Below are 17130 nucleotides of genomic sequence, written 5' to 3'. Positions count from 1 at the left end.
ATCTCATGGCCATCCATTATCTTCCATCGTGGCACGACTGAAAGCGTGTTGTGTCAGCAGTGTGTGAGACCAGGGTTCAGATTCCACGTTGAAACCAGGAAGTAACTGCATTTGCTTAATCAGTGGCGAGCATGATTCAGAAATGGCATTTTTCTCTCTGACATTACATTTTTAATCCACTGATGGTTAGGTTTAGGTTTGGGGGTTAAGTTCATAAAACATGCATTCCTCCACACTGTTTTACAGCCTGTGCAGCTGAAATCAACTTGCTTCACCCTCCGTGGGGACATTACACCTGGAAAATTGAGCTCATACGTGCCCATACGCCTAACAACACTTACTGCTTTGGCCACTGGGGGCAGTGTTTCGTATTTCAGTAAGCACAGACTGAATTTATCTAAAGAAAAGTCAGCCTACTGTTGATAGTCACTATCAACTACAGTACTATTGTATATAAATCAGCAGTTGTGACATTTTTTAAAATATCTCCTTTAGTGTTTTGCAGTAGACAGAAAGTCACATTGGTTTGGGATGATGTGAGAGTATGATGTCCACATGAGTAAATATTGAGAGAATTTTAATTTTTGGGTGAATAATTAACATTGGAGCACTGGTGCTCATGTATCTGCTTAGAACTCAAATAATGACAACAATCTGGAGAGCTATAGATCATCCACAGCTATTAAACTGGTCTGATTATTAGAATGACTTCAATAAACCCATTTGCTTCCACACACAAATGTGGACCAAGACCTTTGGGTCAGGAGACATTTTAAAGCAAGTGATGAAAAACAAACTTTCTCTCAATAGAGGATCTACAGTAAATCCAAGATAACAATAGAAAACACTGCACCTCGTATCGCTGCCAAGAAATAAAACAGACATTCACAGACCTTCCTAAACCAACAATTAAGTCCTTCATCTTCATATTCACTCTTGATGGATTACAAGTTTAGTGTGCAACTACTTACTCGAGACCAGACAAGTAAAATGCCCAGACACCACAGAATCAAAAAAGGTAATTTACATTTATTTCAATCACTTTTGGCAGTTTATAATATCTACAGTATATTACATTTAACTATAATACAACAGTTTATGATTTATTCTGCCTGTGGAAAATCAACAGTGTACATTTAAGAGTTACAATTTTAGTATATGACTATTTCACATATAAATCTCTATTGCCTTTTTCAGCAGTCAAAATAGGCAAACTTTGCACATCCACTGCAACAAATCCAATCTTTCCCACTAATGTCAAACAATTTTTTGCAGTGTTACAGGGGTTTAGGTGGGTGTTGTAATAGATATTTCTGCCATCTAATGTTTTAGGAGAAAATTATATGCAACCGGTCTATTGCTAGTGGGGGGCCTTTAGCCCCATTGTACCCTATCAAATAAAATCTATCTGTTCAAAACTGTAAAAAAAAAAAAAAATACTCTCTGTGTGTGTGTGTTTGTGAGTGTGGACATGTGCATGTGTGCACAAACCCCATTTTAAAGGAAAGTATGTAATTTGTTGGACAGATGCAGTACCCAGTGGAACAGGTGGGGATGCTAGAGAACAGTATGGGGCTAAGGGCTAAATTTGAGAAAACTTTAAATAATTTTTAGTTCAAATTTTATTCATTGATACAAAAAAACTATTTAAAGCTGTTTGACATCCAAAAAGTCAAAAGGGGAAAGGTCACAACTGGTTCTTTCCATACGGGTCAAAACTGACCAGGTAACACAATGGAAGCAAAACAATTTTAATTGTTATTTCTCTTAAGCAATTATATGCAAACAATTTCTGTTTTCTTTAGTTTTGATGGTCTTGACAAAGTCGCAACATTTGATTCCAGTACCTTTGGTAACTGAGAGACATAAACACATTCCAGTGATTGATTGGGCATAAGTCAAAAGGTGTTTCTCTCTTTTTTACTTGCCCAAAATGTTTTCTAAAAACATATAATGGGTGAATAAATGAAAATGTCCTTTAAGACATGCAAAATGCACTGCACATTCTAAGAGCTCAAATCACTTACAGTATAATGTGATAAAGTTGTTTCTTCATGCTAATGATCTGGACAGCATGCGGGTTGATAAAGATCTTTGGCTAAAACAAATGTCCTGTTGAAGTGCAATGTATAGAATGTTTATCTACAGTACATGTCTCAATCATAACAATACTTTGAGACATCACAATCCTGATCCAAGACACAATGATGGGAAATTAGTTTATCAAATACTATGGAAAAAAAATTGGAAATATTTTTTATATTGTGTTAAATAGTTTGGACTCTATAGATATAAACCAGGTAAATTGCAATATACAAATTACAAATACTTTATAAAAATAGGCACTGAACCATGCCTGATTTTAGCACTAAATTTAAAAAAATAATAGAGAGCCATACAGTAGATCATCCACAGAACTGTTAATCAGGGTTACTAGGTTAGAAAGCACAGTCAATTGCAAGATTTGTGTTGATTTAAAGGTGCTGTAAGCAATTTTTTCATGGAAAAGTATGCAAAAAATGTTCCTACTCCCTTAAAGATATTAATGAAATAAGTGTCCTGAGATATCTTACCGGTCTCTGTGACAGCTGTAGACTTTGTAAACAGCAAACAAAAATGTGTCTTCGGACTGCGGACATTGATGCTTTTCACCTGTCAATCATTTTGCTCGTTCTCATAGTGTTGTATTTGAAGTGGGTCACTGAGGCTATGATTCATAATGTTTGTCAGTTGAGGGCGCTATTGTTCCACTGCTGAATTTGACAGCCACAGGAACAAACAATGCTGCTCTTTTTGGTCTCAAATTTATCTTTGGAGGGTGGGATTTTGGTATGAGGGCTAATTCAACGGCTCAGTCACCCGAAAGCTTCAGAACGCTAAAATCGCTTACAGTACCTTTTAAGATAAAGTCATGTTTTAAAAACTTCATACAATTCATTTGGAATCTGATTTTCAAATATGATATTCAAGACAAATTCCAACTCAAATCTATCCATTTTAATAAACCTGACAAAAAAAAAAATTAAGACATTGATGCCTTAGCTATTTAAATTAAATTATCAAACAAAACAGAATGAACTGGTGCTGTCTGTTGATAATGTCAGAATGACAGCATGTATGTAGTTTCTAGGAACTAATAAAACTAATAAAAATGTTTTCCACAATGCCATAAATAACCAATTACTGTTACAGATTGAAACCCAGCATAAAAATTAAAGACGTCTAACAGATTACCGTATGATGAATGAGAGTTCTGAGGTCAAGATGATATGTCTAAAGGATTATTCTTGGCTCTGCAACACAGTGAAAAAATCTCTGGTGTACACCTGAGTGCTTGTTGTTTTTTTTATTTTTTATTACCCAGGGTTACAGAGTGTATAGACCTCACGTTTGTGTCCTGGAAACTATCAGCTCAAGATAGCAAGCAGATCTTTGTGTTTATGCCTGGTAAATCTCTTTAAAGTACTGGAACTACAGTAGTTATACTGCATATATGCTTTGGAGTAGAACTACAGGTACATACCCTCAGCCTCCCTCTTTTGCTGCCCAGCTATGCACAAAAAGAACGTTAACATATTTAAAATGCATGATAATTAAAACATAAAAATAAGACATGCCTGAAAATTAACAGATAGGCCTACATATAAGGATATAATGGAAGCATTAAAATAAATAATAAAAAATTTAAATAATTACCATTTTTTATTACATTTATAAACTAACAGTGAGTGAGACTGAGCTTCAGCCTCTAGAACAGTACTCTCTTGCTAAGCTCTTAAATTCTGAACTACATATACATATATTTGAAGATATCTTTTTTTAATTTTGATACCTTTTCTATACCTTAGAATCTCAAATGTTGCTTTTAAAAAGCATAAAATTGATAAAAGCTGAAACACTGATCATTTGCAAAGCCATTAATATGAAACATGTTGTTTCATTATCAGATTTAGTTTTCTGTAACTATGCACCATTTAAGAAAAATCAATTATGAGCTGAGCCCTTCTGCCAGTTTAACAAGGCTGTCAATGGGCAGACCAATGGGCTTTTGACAGGACTGAGACTCCAAGGGTGCATCCACGAATCTCTTTTTAGACGCTACAGCAGTGTCACTGCACTGACGTCACAGGCATGTCACACTTTGATGCTTGGCTACTAGCGTGTCTAACTGGCAGCTGGAAGTGTTAACTCAAAAACATCGCGTTAATGAGAATAATAAAGTAAGGAGTATTATTTGTGGCAGGTCTAACAGTTCGGTTTATAATACTCAGATGAGGATGCCTTTAGAAGCATTATAAACTATTGTCCTATTAGCATTTATTTCAACTGGTCTTGTAGTAAGTAATTGGAAATAAAACATTAAAACAGAATTCATAGCAAATCTAGACTGCAACTTTAAAGGTGCACACAGTAATTATTTTTAACTCATTAAAATAGTTTTACTCCTAAAGAAATTATCAGCAGTTTTGAATATATATGTTTAAAATCATGAGCACTCACATGAGATAAAGACTTCAGTCATATCAGTAAGCTTATAAAACTGGTTTTATTCTCCCTCATGGAGGCTGCCATGTTATGATCACATGATTTGCCACATACTACTCTCTTAATCTCAGTAACCACCCTGTTATTGGCCACTTTCGCTTAGGGATTAAATTAATCATGGCTCACTGTGAATAGTGATTTTCTACAGTGGCACCGGTAACTGAAAACTATTGTGTTTAAATGATGCTGCATCCACACCGCTAGGTGTCGGTGAAATCCAAGACGACAAATTCAAAATATTACTGACAGCACCTTTAACGTAGTGATTTTGTATGTAGGGACCAGTAAAATCGTTCATTCACAATCTGACATATTTACATGAACCAATTGCACTTGAAGACCCCACGGTCTAACTGAATATTGCCGATAATTCTAGCCAAATTCGAGGTCCATCTAAGATACAAGCAAAATATTACTTCAAATAATAGAGTATATGATGTAGGATTTTCCACCAGACCAGGAATGCGCTCTCTTTATTTACAATGTGAATGTCGCAGTAACATTAATTAACCAGCAGGTGTCGCCAGCCTACAATCTGAGAGCAAAAACAAATCTCCACAAAGGGAAAAGCCTTTGATTAGTTTGTTGGATTATAACGGAGAGAGGGCAGATGGGTTGGCAGGGTTCCTGTCATCAGTAAGAGAGGCTGAGAGATCAATGAGTGGTGGAGTCATTGGGGAAAGCATCCATGCTGAAAATATGGAGCAGAACACTGACGCACACAGTGACTAGTCACAGCATCAGCGCCTATCGACTATTCTGGCCTCTGAGCTTTTATTTTTGGGTACACTGGATACTGACACTGTTGTCCTGTGATTGGTTCACCTTATTTGACTTTCTCTTTCTACATCTGTTTGGGAACTATTCAACAAGGTCTTCTCTCTAATCTGTCATGGGTTGTCAAAGTTATGTGCTGATGTGCTGAATAAGTGAGCTAGTGAGGCTGCTTTAAATGTTTATTAAAAGTATGAATGGCCAGATGCAATGATGGAAAGAGTTTATCACCTTAGTGCATACAATGCAAAATATCCCCAGTGTTATCTAGTAATATCAGACAGATACGTTCTGCACAGCTAGCTATATAAAGGCCACTACAGAAGAGATCATACTCATCTGAGCTGGAAAATGTCTTTTGTGTTTTGTTAGTGTGCAATAGGCAGTAAATGATCAGACAGATTATGGATGTGGTTTAATCAGTGGTTAACCATTGGTTTTGCTTCAAGTGGTGATTCAATACAGTACCGAAATAGTTTATCATACAAAAGTAAACAAAAATGACCATAACATCAAACTTTGAAACTTAACTTCATCATGAACTGCAGAGGTTCAACAATATGCAAAATTCTAAAATGTAAGTTTCTAAATGTCTCTTAACTGTAATGGTCCCATGCTCTCAGCAGCCAAAAAACATTGTGGTCGGCACAAGACATGTTTATCCTCATTGCAAGTGAACAAGACTTTATGAAGCTTGGGTCATGTTGTCTTTTATCTTGCATTGTTAGTTAATATTTTTGGAGGATAAGAGCATGTCTCGCAACCTATCCATGCTGGCACCTGCCTAATTTGGCTAGCTTCTGTCAATTGACAAATGAATTTGAACCAAAATACCCTAATCCGAAGCATTTTCTCATCCTTTTTTATAGATAAGCCTACTTTATTTGCTATCCAATCTATGCATGATCGAACAGTCTGTTTAATTTTAATAATCGGTCAGACAGGAAAAACATTCATGCTCTGAGACTTGGAAGCGGCCCCGGTGATCCACCAGTTGAGGAACAGTGATCTAGACAAAGTGCAGCTCTAACTCAGGGTTGAGCCCTTTTGTAATACTGCATGCAGGTGGTATAGACAAAGCTAAGAAATGAGGAAGTTAGTATCCTAAAACATGGCTTGCTCTGCTCTAGATGGCTATTGTGGAGAAACACATCTTGTCAACAAGTCACAGCTTTGTCTGGAGAGCAAGACTGTTGTCTGTGAGAGTGAAAAGCTTCTCTTGTGAACAGTGTAACACTGTGATCTGCAGTGCGGAGTTGTGACAGGTCCTTTAGATAGCCATAGATTGAAGAGTGGCAGTGTTTGAAAGAGGCTCAAATGAATCTACTCTTCAAGATACAAATACAGCACTCATTTGGGATTGCAAACAGTGGCCATGGCCACTGGTGTCTTGATTGTCATCATCAATCCTGGCTTATTGCTGACAAATGAACCAGAATAATTGCAGTCATAATAAAACATTATTACAAATAAAACATTACATCCAAATGATTAAATTACATTCAGCTGAGGGAAACCATTACAAATTAGTATCAGATTGCAACATCTCTGCCATAGATATTCTCCAGTAACCAAATACAACTGAGTACAAATGCAAGGGAGAAAATTGAAGGGCATGTTGAAATATAATTAAGCAATATCATTAGAAGTAAACCGGTATTTTGTTTTTACCAATTAATCGGTGCCGATATTTGCAAATCGTTTTTTTCTCTCCCTTTGTTTTCAACTGTGGCCGGCACTGGAGGATTTTACAGTTAGAATGGCTTGGTTCAAGTAACATCGGTCTAGAAGTAAATTAAAAACAATTCCTGACACCTTGTGGGGATTTGCTGTATCAAAATCTGTCATCATTGACAATATTCATCCATACTTTCTTTCCTCTCTTCAATGCATATTTTGTTATTTTTGACAAAGTGTTCTAAACTGAAGCGAGGGCATGTAAAAAAAACAACAAAAAAAAACATATGGAAATGTGGCCCGTCAGCACATACATCATATCTCCACCTATATCTTGTGAATAATAATAAACATTATTCCACATAAACCCTCATCTGGTAAAATATATAGGCTATAAAAAGCTTAATTTGTGTAATACTTCATATAGAGCATTGTAATAGGGCCAAGTTCAAGGATAAGTGTTTCGGGTTTGTTTATAGCTAAAAGTTATGCGTTATGCACCAAATCTTTAATTTTTCAGGTTATTATTTTGGTTGAACAATAAACTGCATCTGGGATTTTATTCATTTTGAGTCTTTGTCTGTGCCCGTCATAGTAAGGAAAGAACACTACATTTTTTTACATTCTGTAAATCGATTTAAAAAACTATCGGACAATTAATCGGTTATCGGCCTTTTCCAAAATCCACTATCGGTCGACCTCTAAATACCATACAAGTAAGATTGATTTTGTACTGAATATGAGCACAGCTGTGTCTTGTTATACGTCCTGTTATTTATCTTTGAAAACAGTTCCAAAAGAAGCCACAGCAGGATGGAACGCCATTTGTGACCAGCCTGATCTCACTATTAGATGTAGCTATTTGTACATTAATAATTGTAAAATTTAAATGTACACTAGTTTACATTTAGTTAGATGCTAAAACATATTGTATGGACGTTTTGAAAGCATATAATATGTAATTTTTTTTTACATATTTACAGCTTTAGAAACATAAAATATTTATGAATCCATTACAAATATATTTGAATACACAAATCCATTATAAATATATTTGTTTAAATCACGATTTATTATAAGTTATATTTATTATTGAATGAAAAATAAATCTTTTTACATATTTTAAAAATATACATTTATAAATATCCCTTTACCCTACCCCAACCCACTTTTCAACCACATAAAAAGATGTAACAGGCAGATTAATGTATAGTGACAATAATTTGTTACAATTCATTCTATTAATTTATATATATTTTACAGCCGCTAATCCCAACCTACCCCAACCATAACCATTTCTAAATCATTTAAAAAACTGTAACAGTCAGATACATTTAAATCACAATAATTTATTCAGAAAAATTGCAAAATCCAGTAAAAAAATAGTACAATGACGAAGCACTGCATCCGAAGCGTTCTCTGATAGCATACAATAGCATTATTTGAGGTAGAGAGTGGAATTTAAGTTTTTTTATTTTTTTTTATTTTTATTCCCTTTTCTCCCCAATTTGGAATGCCCAATTCCCACTACTTAGTAGGTCTTCGTAGTGGCGTGGTTACTTACCTCAATCTGGGTGGTGGAGGACAAGTCTCAGTTGCATCCGCTTCTGAGGACGTCAATCCGTGCATCTTATCATGTGGCTCGTTGTGCATGACACCACAGAGACTCACAGAATGTGGAGGCCCATGCTACTCTCCACGATCCACAAACAATGTACCATGCGCCCCATTGAGAGCGAGAACCACTAATCGCGACCACGAGGAGGTTATCCCATGTGACTCTACCCTCCCTAGCAACCGGGCCAATTTGGTTGCTTAGGAGACCTGGCTGGAGTCACTCAGCACACCCTAGATTCGAACTCGCAAATCCAGGGTTGGTAGTCAGTGTCAATACTCACTGAGCTACCCAGGCCCCTGGAATTTATGTTATTAATCGCTGGAAATATTCTTCTGATTCACTCCATGAAGGCGCTGTCTGTTTCATTCAAACCAAAACATGATAGAACAGGACAATTAGTCAATTATTCACGAGGCATAGGAGAGCAAATGAGCATTAGAAATGCCAGGGCCTGGGTAGCTCAGCGAGTAAAGATGCTGACTACCACCCCTAGAGTCGCGAGTTCGAATCCAGGGCGTGCTGAGTGACTCCAGCCAGGTCTCCTAAGCAACCAAATTGGCCCAGTTGCTAGGGAGGGTAGTCACATGGAGTAACCTCCTCATGGTCACTATAATGTGGTTCGCTCTCGGTGGGGCGCGTGGTGAGTTGTGTGTGGATGCCGTGGAGAATAGCATGAAGCCTCCACACGCACTATGTCTCCGCGGTAACGCACTCAACAAGCCACGTGATAAGATGCGCGTATTGACAGTCTCAGATGCGGAGGCAACTGAGATTCATCCTCCACCACCCAGATTGAGGCGAGCCACTACACCACCATGAGGACTTAGAGCGCATTGGGTATTCCAAATTGGGGAAAAAAAAAAAAAATCTAAAATAAATAAATAAAAATCACTGTCATAAAACCTGTGCTGAGTGCTTCTTGAGGCAATTTTTTTATGAATACGAAACCAATGCGGGTTTATGGTTACGGCGGGCGCAACGGCGGATGGAGACGGAGATTTTTGAATAAAAGGCTTGAATTTGATTTTATTCCTCACACAAAGCTACCTGAAGATTTGGATCACAGCGAACTATTAAAATGGATTGCTTTTATGGTTGTTTTAAGGTGCTTTTTTGGTTTATTTTGTTTTGCTTTTTTGGCATATTCTGAAAACTCCTTTTGAGTCCCATGGCAAACACAATAAATTAAAATGCTTAATGAATGATTAAATAATTGCAGAATTGCTAAACTTTTAAACTATTTTTAAAGTTTAGTCTTGGTTAAAGTTATATAATCCTTAAAAACACTCAATACACAGAACCAAATGAAACATTTTTAATGTCAAATTAGGTAAATGCATCAACTGCGTTAAATATGTGTGATGGCATTTATCATTTAACTAATCTCATTGATTGTAATGTATTCATATAATGGATTAAAATTTATAATGTATGACATAAACATTTGTACATTTCTAAAGGTGTTAAAATATAAAATTATGACATTTTAGATGCTGTCAGTACGTTAGTATCGTGTTTCATTATCTGTGCAAACATAAGAAAATGTACATTTACTAGAACCAAACTTTAATTAAGAATACATACGAATTCTCATGAGATCACATTGTTATGACATAAACAGTAAAGCATCCCAGTGCTATTATTAGAAATACATTTATCCATTTTGCAGGCACTTTTATCCAAAGCAACTTACATTGCATTCAAGGTATACATTTTATCAGTTCATGCATTCCCTGGCAATCGAACCCATGACTTTGGCATTGCTAGTGCCATGCTCTACTGATTGTGCTACAGGAATATCACACTTTTTTTTTCTTATTTTCTGCAAGCAAAAGTCACTTATCAGTTATCAGAGAACACAGAGTAATTCACAATCTGTAGGATTGTACAGATGTTACTGAGTGGCTCTATGTGCGTAAGGTTGCGATGTGTCTGACCATCGTGACTCTGCCTGGCTGATGCTCAACACCCCCACAGGGGAACATCAACAGATACTGGCTGAGCCATCGATTCTCTATCTCCAGTGGCCTGAGGCAGTCCAGACCTCAGATATAGCAGCTACACAAAAGCAACAAATAACAGTCAGCTGTGCTCTCAGCCAGATTTAATGCTTTGTGATACTATTTTTAATAGTGAATTCAGAACTCTCAGATAGAGGAAGAGGCTGATGTTAGTGATTTCAGAAATCAAGTGGAGATGGGAGCACTGGTTAGCTTCATGAGAGCAAGCCTTTCTCTCAGACAGGAAAAAAAACTGCCAGGCTGAGCACTGGGAAACATTCCATTCAACCATTCAAACAGAAAATAAATCTTGTGCTCTCGTTATTTCAAAATGTCCTAGCGCTAATCAACACACATTTGAGATTACAAAAAAATGTCAACTTGGGACAATAAAGAATATGGTGAAATTGTACACAAAGATTTCAATCAAAACCATTTCTTTGTCAGAAAGAAAGCCAAAAATTTTTTTTGAAAGTAATTCAGTGTTGACATGAACTTTAACACAACACATGACCAACAACTGTCGATGATAGAGATAGACCTATAACCAAATTGACCGATATTTTTTACTGTTATTCACACCTTTCCATTTAATCGGGTATTTAACATTGGGTCTTTAAAGCATCCAACAATAGCACTATACTCCAATGCATTAAATAAGAAACAATGGTGTTCACCAGTAAATTAACAATATTTTAATGTGTTGTATACATAAAGTTTTTACAGCTATTCATGCTTAAGTGAGATGTGTTACAGAAACGTTAGACACATTGCATTTTAACAAAATGGAAATATTCGTAATCCATTCTTTTAAAATTGATGTCCAATGAACATTGTTATCACTGTGTCAAAAAGCAGAAATACATACCCAATACACGAGTGTCGCCTTGTTGAGTAGTTGACCTGCATGGTCTTCCTTGGAAAACGATTATCTTTGTTCATTGCGGGAGAGGATTATATCGACAAATATTAGGGTTAAAACTCGCGAGGTGTTTCCAGGTTTAGACAGTTCAGACACAACATAACTAAATGCCACAACTCTGCAGATTTCTTGTTTTTGTCCCAGATTAACATAATGCCAAGGTCTTGACCTCATGTCCACTTGGAGTCAAGTGTCTCCATAGTCTGAGAAACATACTGGTGTGATAATCTCAAAGCCACTTCACTGAAATAAATTCCAACAGAATGAAACAAAGTTTCTCTTGTTTCCTTAAATGTTCAGGTAAGCACTCTTAAGTTTGGCTGAACAGCTGGATCACTGCAGGTTCAAGCTATGCAAAGACAATATCTAAGTCATTCCATCATATTCACTAGAATATAAGGCCAACGTAGTCCCATATAGTAAGTCTTTAAGAAATCCTTATTTTGCCTGGTTGTATCCCACAAAGTTCTAGGTTAATAAAGGTTATCCTTTAATTTATACAGTCATACTCAGAGTAAATATCACTTGTGAACACCTTCAGAGCTTAAAAGAAAACAACAACTGAGCCCTATCTAAAAAAAAATATTCTTACATTTCAGATTGTTATTTTCTGATATTACATTCTTGGTTCTTTGAATGAAAGTCTGAAATCTGGTGGAAAAAAAAGCTCCAGAACTGAACAGAAAGGCTCATAATAATCCCATCAGCAGCCCCACAGAGTATGCTGTCCAATCCAGCCTTCTGGTGCCATTCTCTGAATCCAAAGCCCTGAAACTAAACTCTGTCCTGAAACAACCAGCCTTTGATAGAGAGGGAGAGACAGAGAAAGAGATGAAGGGTGGAGGGAGATAGAGATATACACTGCTGCACTGTTGCATGTGTATATAAAGTATTTCTCAGAGGTCAATTTGCAATAGGTGGGGTGCCCTGAGATGAGACCTGAAAGCTGTCCTTGACTTGTTCCTTTACCCTCTTCAAGTGTATTGAAAATGAAAACCTGAGCCCTATATGTCACTGGCCTGTTTCCAAATGTGACACTAACTTAGCCATGCCTGCAGCAAAATAATTACACTGTGTGTTGCCAAATCCAATAGATAGAGGGAGGAGTATAGAGGTAGTTTGTACACATAGTGGCAAGTATCCAAAACTCAACTTTCTGTATTTCAACAAATTTTTTATTTGATTTAAATTTAATAATGTCTTTTAGAAAAGTACCTTTGCTATTATTTTAGTTTATTCAAAAAATACATCAGCAATCAAGCTTCCATTATAAATTATTGCTAGAATGTATGAAATGTATACATTAACTGGGATAATAGAGGCTTGGGTGGATAAAATAATAACAGAAATAAATCTTGTCTAGGCTTATAAAACCTTATACTTCACTAGTATCAAATAACCATGATTTCAATTGAGGGGAAAAGTAAGGAAAAGCCAGTCAGCCCTACCATCTGGTGGATACAAAATGAAGTTTTCCATGTTTAAACCAACTTCAAACCATACAGGGCAAACACATTTTGTCCATAAAAATAAAATTCAATTCAATTTCAATTAAAACGTAGATAGAGTCTTTCAATATTTTGCTACTCAAGATCCATGAAAATGTTGCTAATCAGGAACACAGGAAGTAAACAAGACAATTTCAAGCTTCAGAGTTAGAAAGGAGAGTTATACCTCTTGGTTTAATGAAATTTGTAATGTTTACTGTATGTGGAACAACTTCCAATGCTGCAGTATAACACATTTACAAAACATAAAGATGTTCAGTATTTATAAGCATAAGATTAGTGAAAATTTTACTTATTTGTGTGGATGCTTTATATGGGTACCTATTACCTTAAAAAATATGACATTGGTGTCCTGTAGTGTGACATTCTAAAACGGTTTTAAATTGCATTTTATTTTTTATTCTAATATTCTTATCATGCATCAAGTTTATATGACCTCATATTTATTGAGAGACTAAATTGAATGTTTGAGGAATATACTTTTTACCAATTCAGTTGTCACACTGCAGGGCCATTGAAATAAGTTAAATGGTGACCAGTCATAGCATCTGAAACATACACTTTCCCTTATACAAATATAGCCAATAAATTTTAACCTAAAATCTTGATGTGAAAAAAAAAGGCTCATTTGTCAACTACCCTACTTCAAAAGAATTTACTGTCTACGTATGTTTGTAATAATAAGTGCAGGTGATTTATCAGCCAGTAAGAGACAGAAGGAGAAGAAACGAAGCATTTCAATGCATTTTGTTTATGGGTCAGACGCAGGTGAAAGAGGATGAAGGCTGCTTCAGGTGCTTGAACTCAGGTTGTTGATATTGGCCAAACAGTTTTTAGAGGCAGATCAGCACATGACAGTAAAAAAAAAAAAAAAAGCTCAAGAAAAATGTCAAGAGCACTGTTAGCCTTGCGTATAAGTTCTGGATAAAAAATATGCTGTGTATAGCATCCAGAACAACAACTATTTGAGACAACCTTTGAATTTCTTCTATGCATGTCTGCCAAAAACCCTTGGTGAATAAATAATTTGGCAACTAATAAGGGGAAGTTATATTTCTTCTCTATGAAACCTACAAATTAGATTGTGTTAATTTAATTGAAAATGAACCTTTATGTTGTTCTAAACCTGTATGACTTTGTCTTCCGTGGAACACAAAAGGCAGAATATTAGCCTCAGTAACCATTCACCTTTGAAAAGATGCAGTGAAAAAAAGGCTAAAATTCTGCCAAACATTTTTTTTTTTTTTGTGTGTTGCACAGAAGATAGAAAGATAATTCTCTTTAACTCACATTCAGTATGTTGACTTAAGTGTTATAGAAACAGTTAAATATTGAAGTATAATTAAGAACCAGAAAATTCCTTGAAGATATACATTAAACAATCAGTTGAAAAACTTCTCGGGCCAGATCGATCTGATGTTATTATATTATAATATTTGTTTAAAACACTTTCAAGTTTTTGACACTGAAGGTTAAATAAAGTCTCTTGCTCTAATTTGCTTCATTTCTTGTGGACAGTATTCTGACAGAGATATGGTTTGTTTAATCATTCCTCTTCCTACACCATCCTGCCATAATTCTCAGACAGCCTTTTTCTTTCTTCCCCAAAATCCTTGACATACCTTTTTAAGGGAAAAATCTTTTCAGTATTATAAAAGTCTGACTTGACCTTTGTGGACTTCCACTATTTACAGAGCCAAGAGAACGGCCCTGCTTAAATTTCCATTAGATGGATAGCCCTGAAACAGACCAGGTTGACTCTTTCCACTTACATCACACAAACTAGCTGACATGAACATTGTGACCTGTGTTTAAACATTTCAGCTAAAACAGTTCCCTTGCAGATTTATTCTCTGATAAACAACTTCTGAGTTCATTGGTCACCTCTTGGAAAAATACTTGCTAATTGTAAACGGTCAATAAATGTGTCAAGTAATGTCTATATCATAGAAACATTAAAGTAATAACACCTCCTCTGAGGTCTGCAGATTATTTCTCAACATATACTGTCCGTATATGTCTGGGGATGTTTACAGCGTTGTGTCAGGCTCTGAATTCCTCAGATCTTAATGGAAGTTAAACAGATACAGAAACATGAAACCAGATACTTTATCATGTCCAAAACACAGGCACTGTAGATATATTTTGGCAGTTTTCAATTTTTTGGGAGTTTATATGCATGTCAAACTTAAAATGCCACAAGCTTCACTATGTAATGCGTTATTTGCATCATGTAAGACTTAATTTTATGAGTGTACTGATCAAGCGGACATTCATATTTCGCTGAAATGTCAGCATACAAAGATACATCCTCATGCGACCCTGTGTACATATGTGGATGTTGTATTTTGGCTTCACTATACACGATGCATAATTTTAATTCATTTAAACCAACTGATCTCATTTCAGAAGACCCTGGGCTGTCAGCAACATCAGACGTACGAAGTCATGTGACAAAAAAATGTGGTGCTGATAACAGCGGCGTTTGTCTTTGGAAGAAACGATAACAAAACTACATCTGGTAAGAAACCTCATTAAGTTTGTACATTGAAACCAATTTGAGTAATAAGAATAGTCTCTATTTTCATCCGATGTGTCATTTTGAAAATTTTAGTGGCTTATCGCAAAATACCACGCTGCTAAACACAATGTATACTAATGTGTACTTTAGTGCTATATTCCTTAGAAATCCCATATTCAATGAGCATTATCACACTGAAAATAAATGGGTTCATCCAAAGCCTGAAAAATGTTGCTTTCAGAGACTTTATATGTAGTTAGGATGAAAATAAGGTGCATTTCAAACTGTTTCAGTCTGCAGATGATGTTTGGACCACTCAAGTTTGGCAGACATGGGACAACGGTAATTAGTACATATGTTGATTCAGAATTTATAATGTATAATTTTATTTTAACATAGTTGGCAGTGGATGATGCTGGCCATTACTTTGAATCAGAATTAATTATTCTAATTTCTGATTGGTAAAATGCTTCAGCACTGGCTATCACTTGCTTGTTTGACAGTGCATGGAGAGAACATTGAGATTTTGTTGCCAAAGTAGAAAAAAAACATTGTAACATAAGTCAAATCAAGTCAAATCATTTTTATTTGTATCATTTTTTTATTTGTGCTTTCCCAATACACAGTTCCAAAGCAGCTTTACAGAAAATCAGCTGTGATGTCTGCAACGTTTCAAAAACATGAATAACCAACATTCGTAGAAACAATTTGATAAAAAAAAAATCTGACTGACTCTCTCTCTCTCTCTCTCTCTCTCTCTCTCTCTCTCTCTCTCTCTCTATATATATATTTATATATATATGTATCTCTCTCTCTCTCTCTCTCTCTCTCTCTCTCTCTCTCTCTCTCTCTATATATATATATATATATAAATGCTGTATATATTTAAAATTGTTTAATGCACACCTATCCGTGGATTATCCTGCTTATACCATGGTCACTTGTCAGAATTGATTAGTTACAGCTGTAATATATATTTTTTGCAGTGCAAATTTTGATGGAAGAATACAAAAATAAAGGTTAATTTTATCTAAGAGCCATTAGAGCTGCAGCTCCACCTGTTCTAAATCAGACACAGAGAAAAAGTGGTGTGACCTTTTAAGAAAGTGGTGTGAATTTAAATGCACAATCCAGAAATAATAATATCCACAGAATGTAGAGGGGTTGGCACTCCAGAGAAAATTTATTTAATTTGATTTCATTCTCATGTTCACACTGACGAAAAACCAACGTTATAATGTGGCAGTGACAGTAAAATAATCACTTACTGTATAATAAGGGGAAAACCATTCAAAACACTGGAACCTGTGCAGCACTTTAGACATGCCATTGGACTCAAGAATAAGTTTTCATATTAAGGTCAATTTCCATCACTTCACTAATTCTGGCTGATGCTTTTTGGAGGGATAAAATGAAGAAATATTCTGTGTTTTCTAATGGAATTAACTTGGAATGTCTTGATGTCCAAACCTACTCCTACAGTAATTTTTATTACACTCAAGTGATTGGTGTGACAGACAATAATCACTAAAGATATCTCTAAACACTTTTCAAGCTTGTTTAGT

At 35.7% G+C, this 17130-nt stretch overlaps 1 protein-coding gene across 3 annotated transcripts in view; it reads right to left on the bottom strand.

Annotated features, from left to right (window-relative positions):
* Positions 1-17130, bottom strand: part of pde4ca (phosphodiesterase 4C, cAMP-specific a) — a 57631-nt gene that overhangs the window by 38626 nt on the left and 1875 nt on the right. Inside the window, exon 1 of one of the 3 annotated variants that reach the window (XM_051698337.1) lies at positions 11483-11971. The exons of the other annotated variants lie outside the window; for them this stretch is intronic. Within the exon in view, the coding sequence (XP_051554297.1) occupies positions 11483-11556 (74 nt within the window). The 5' untranslated portion in view covers positions 11557-11971. Of the gene's footprint in view, positions 1-11482; positions 11972-17130 lie in introns of those variants that run through there. 3 annotated transcript variants of the gene reach the window in all.

Source organism: Myxocyprinus asiaticus, chromosome 5 (assembly GCF_019703515.2).
Source record: "Myxocyprinus asiaticus isolate MX2 ecotype Aquarium Trade chromosome 5, UBuf_Myxa_2, whole genome shotgun sequence".
NCBI lineage: Eukaryota > Metazoa > Chordata > Actinopteri > Cypriniformes > Catostomidae > Myxocyprinus > Myxocyprinus asiaticus.
Note: the sequence above shows the minus strand (reverse complement) of the source record. Positions and strands in the feature narration are given on the sequence as shown.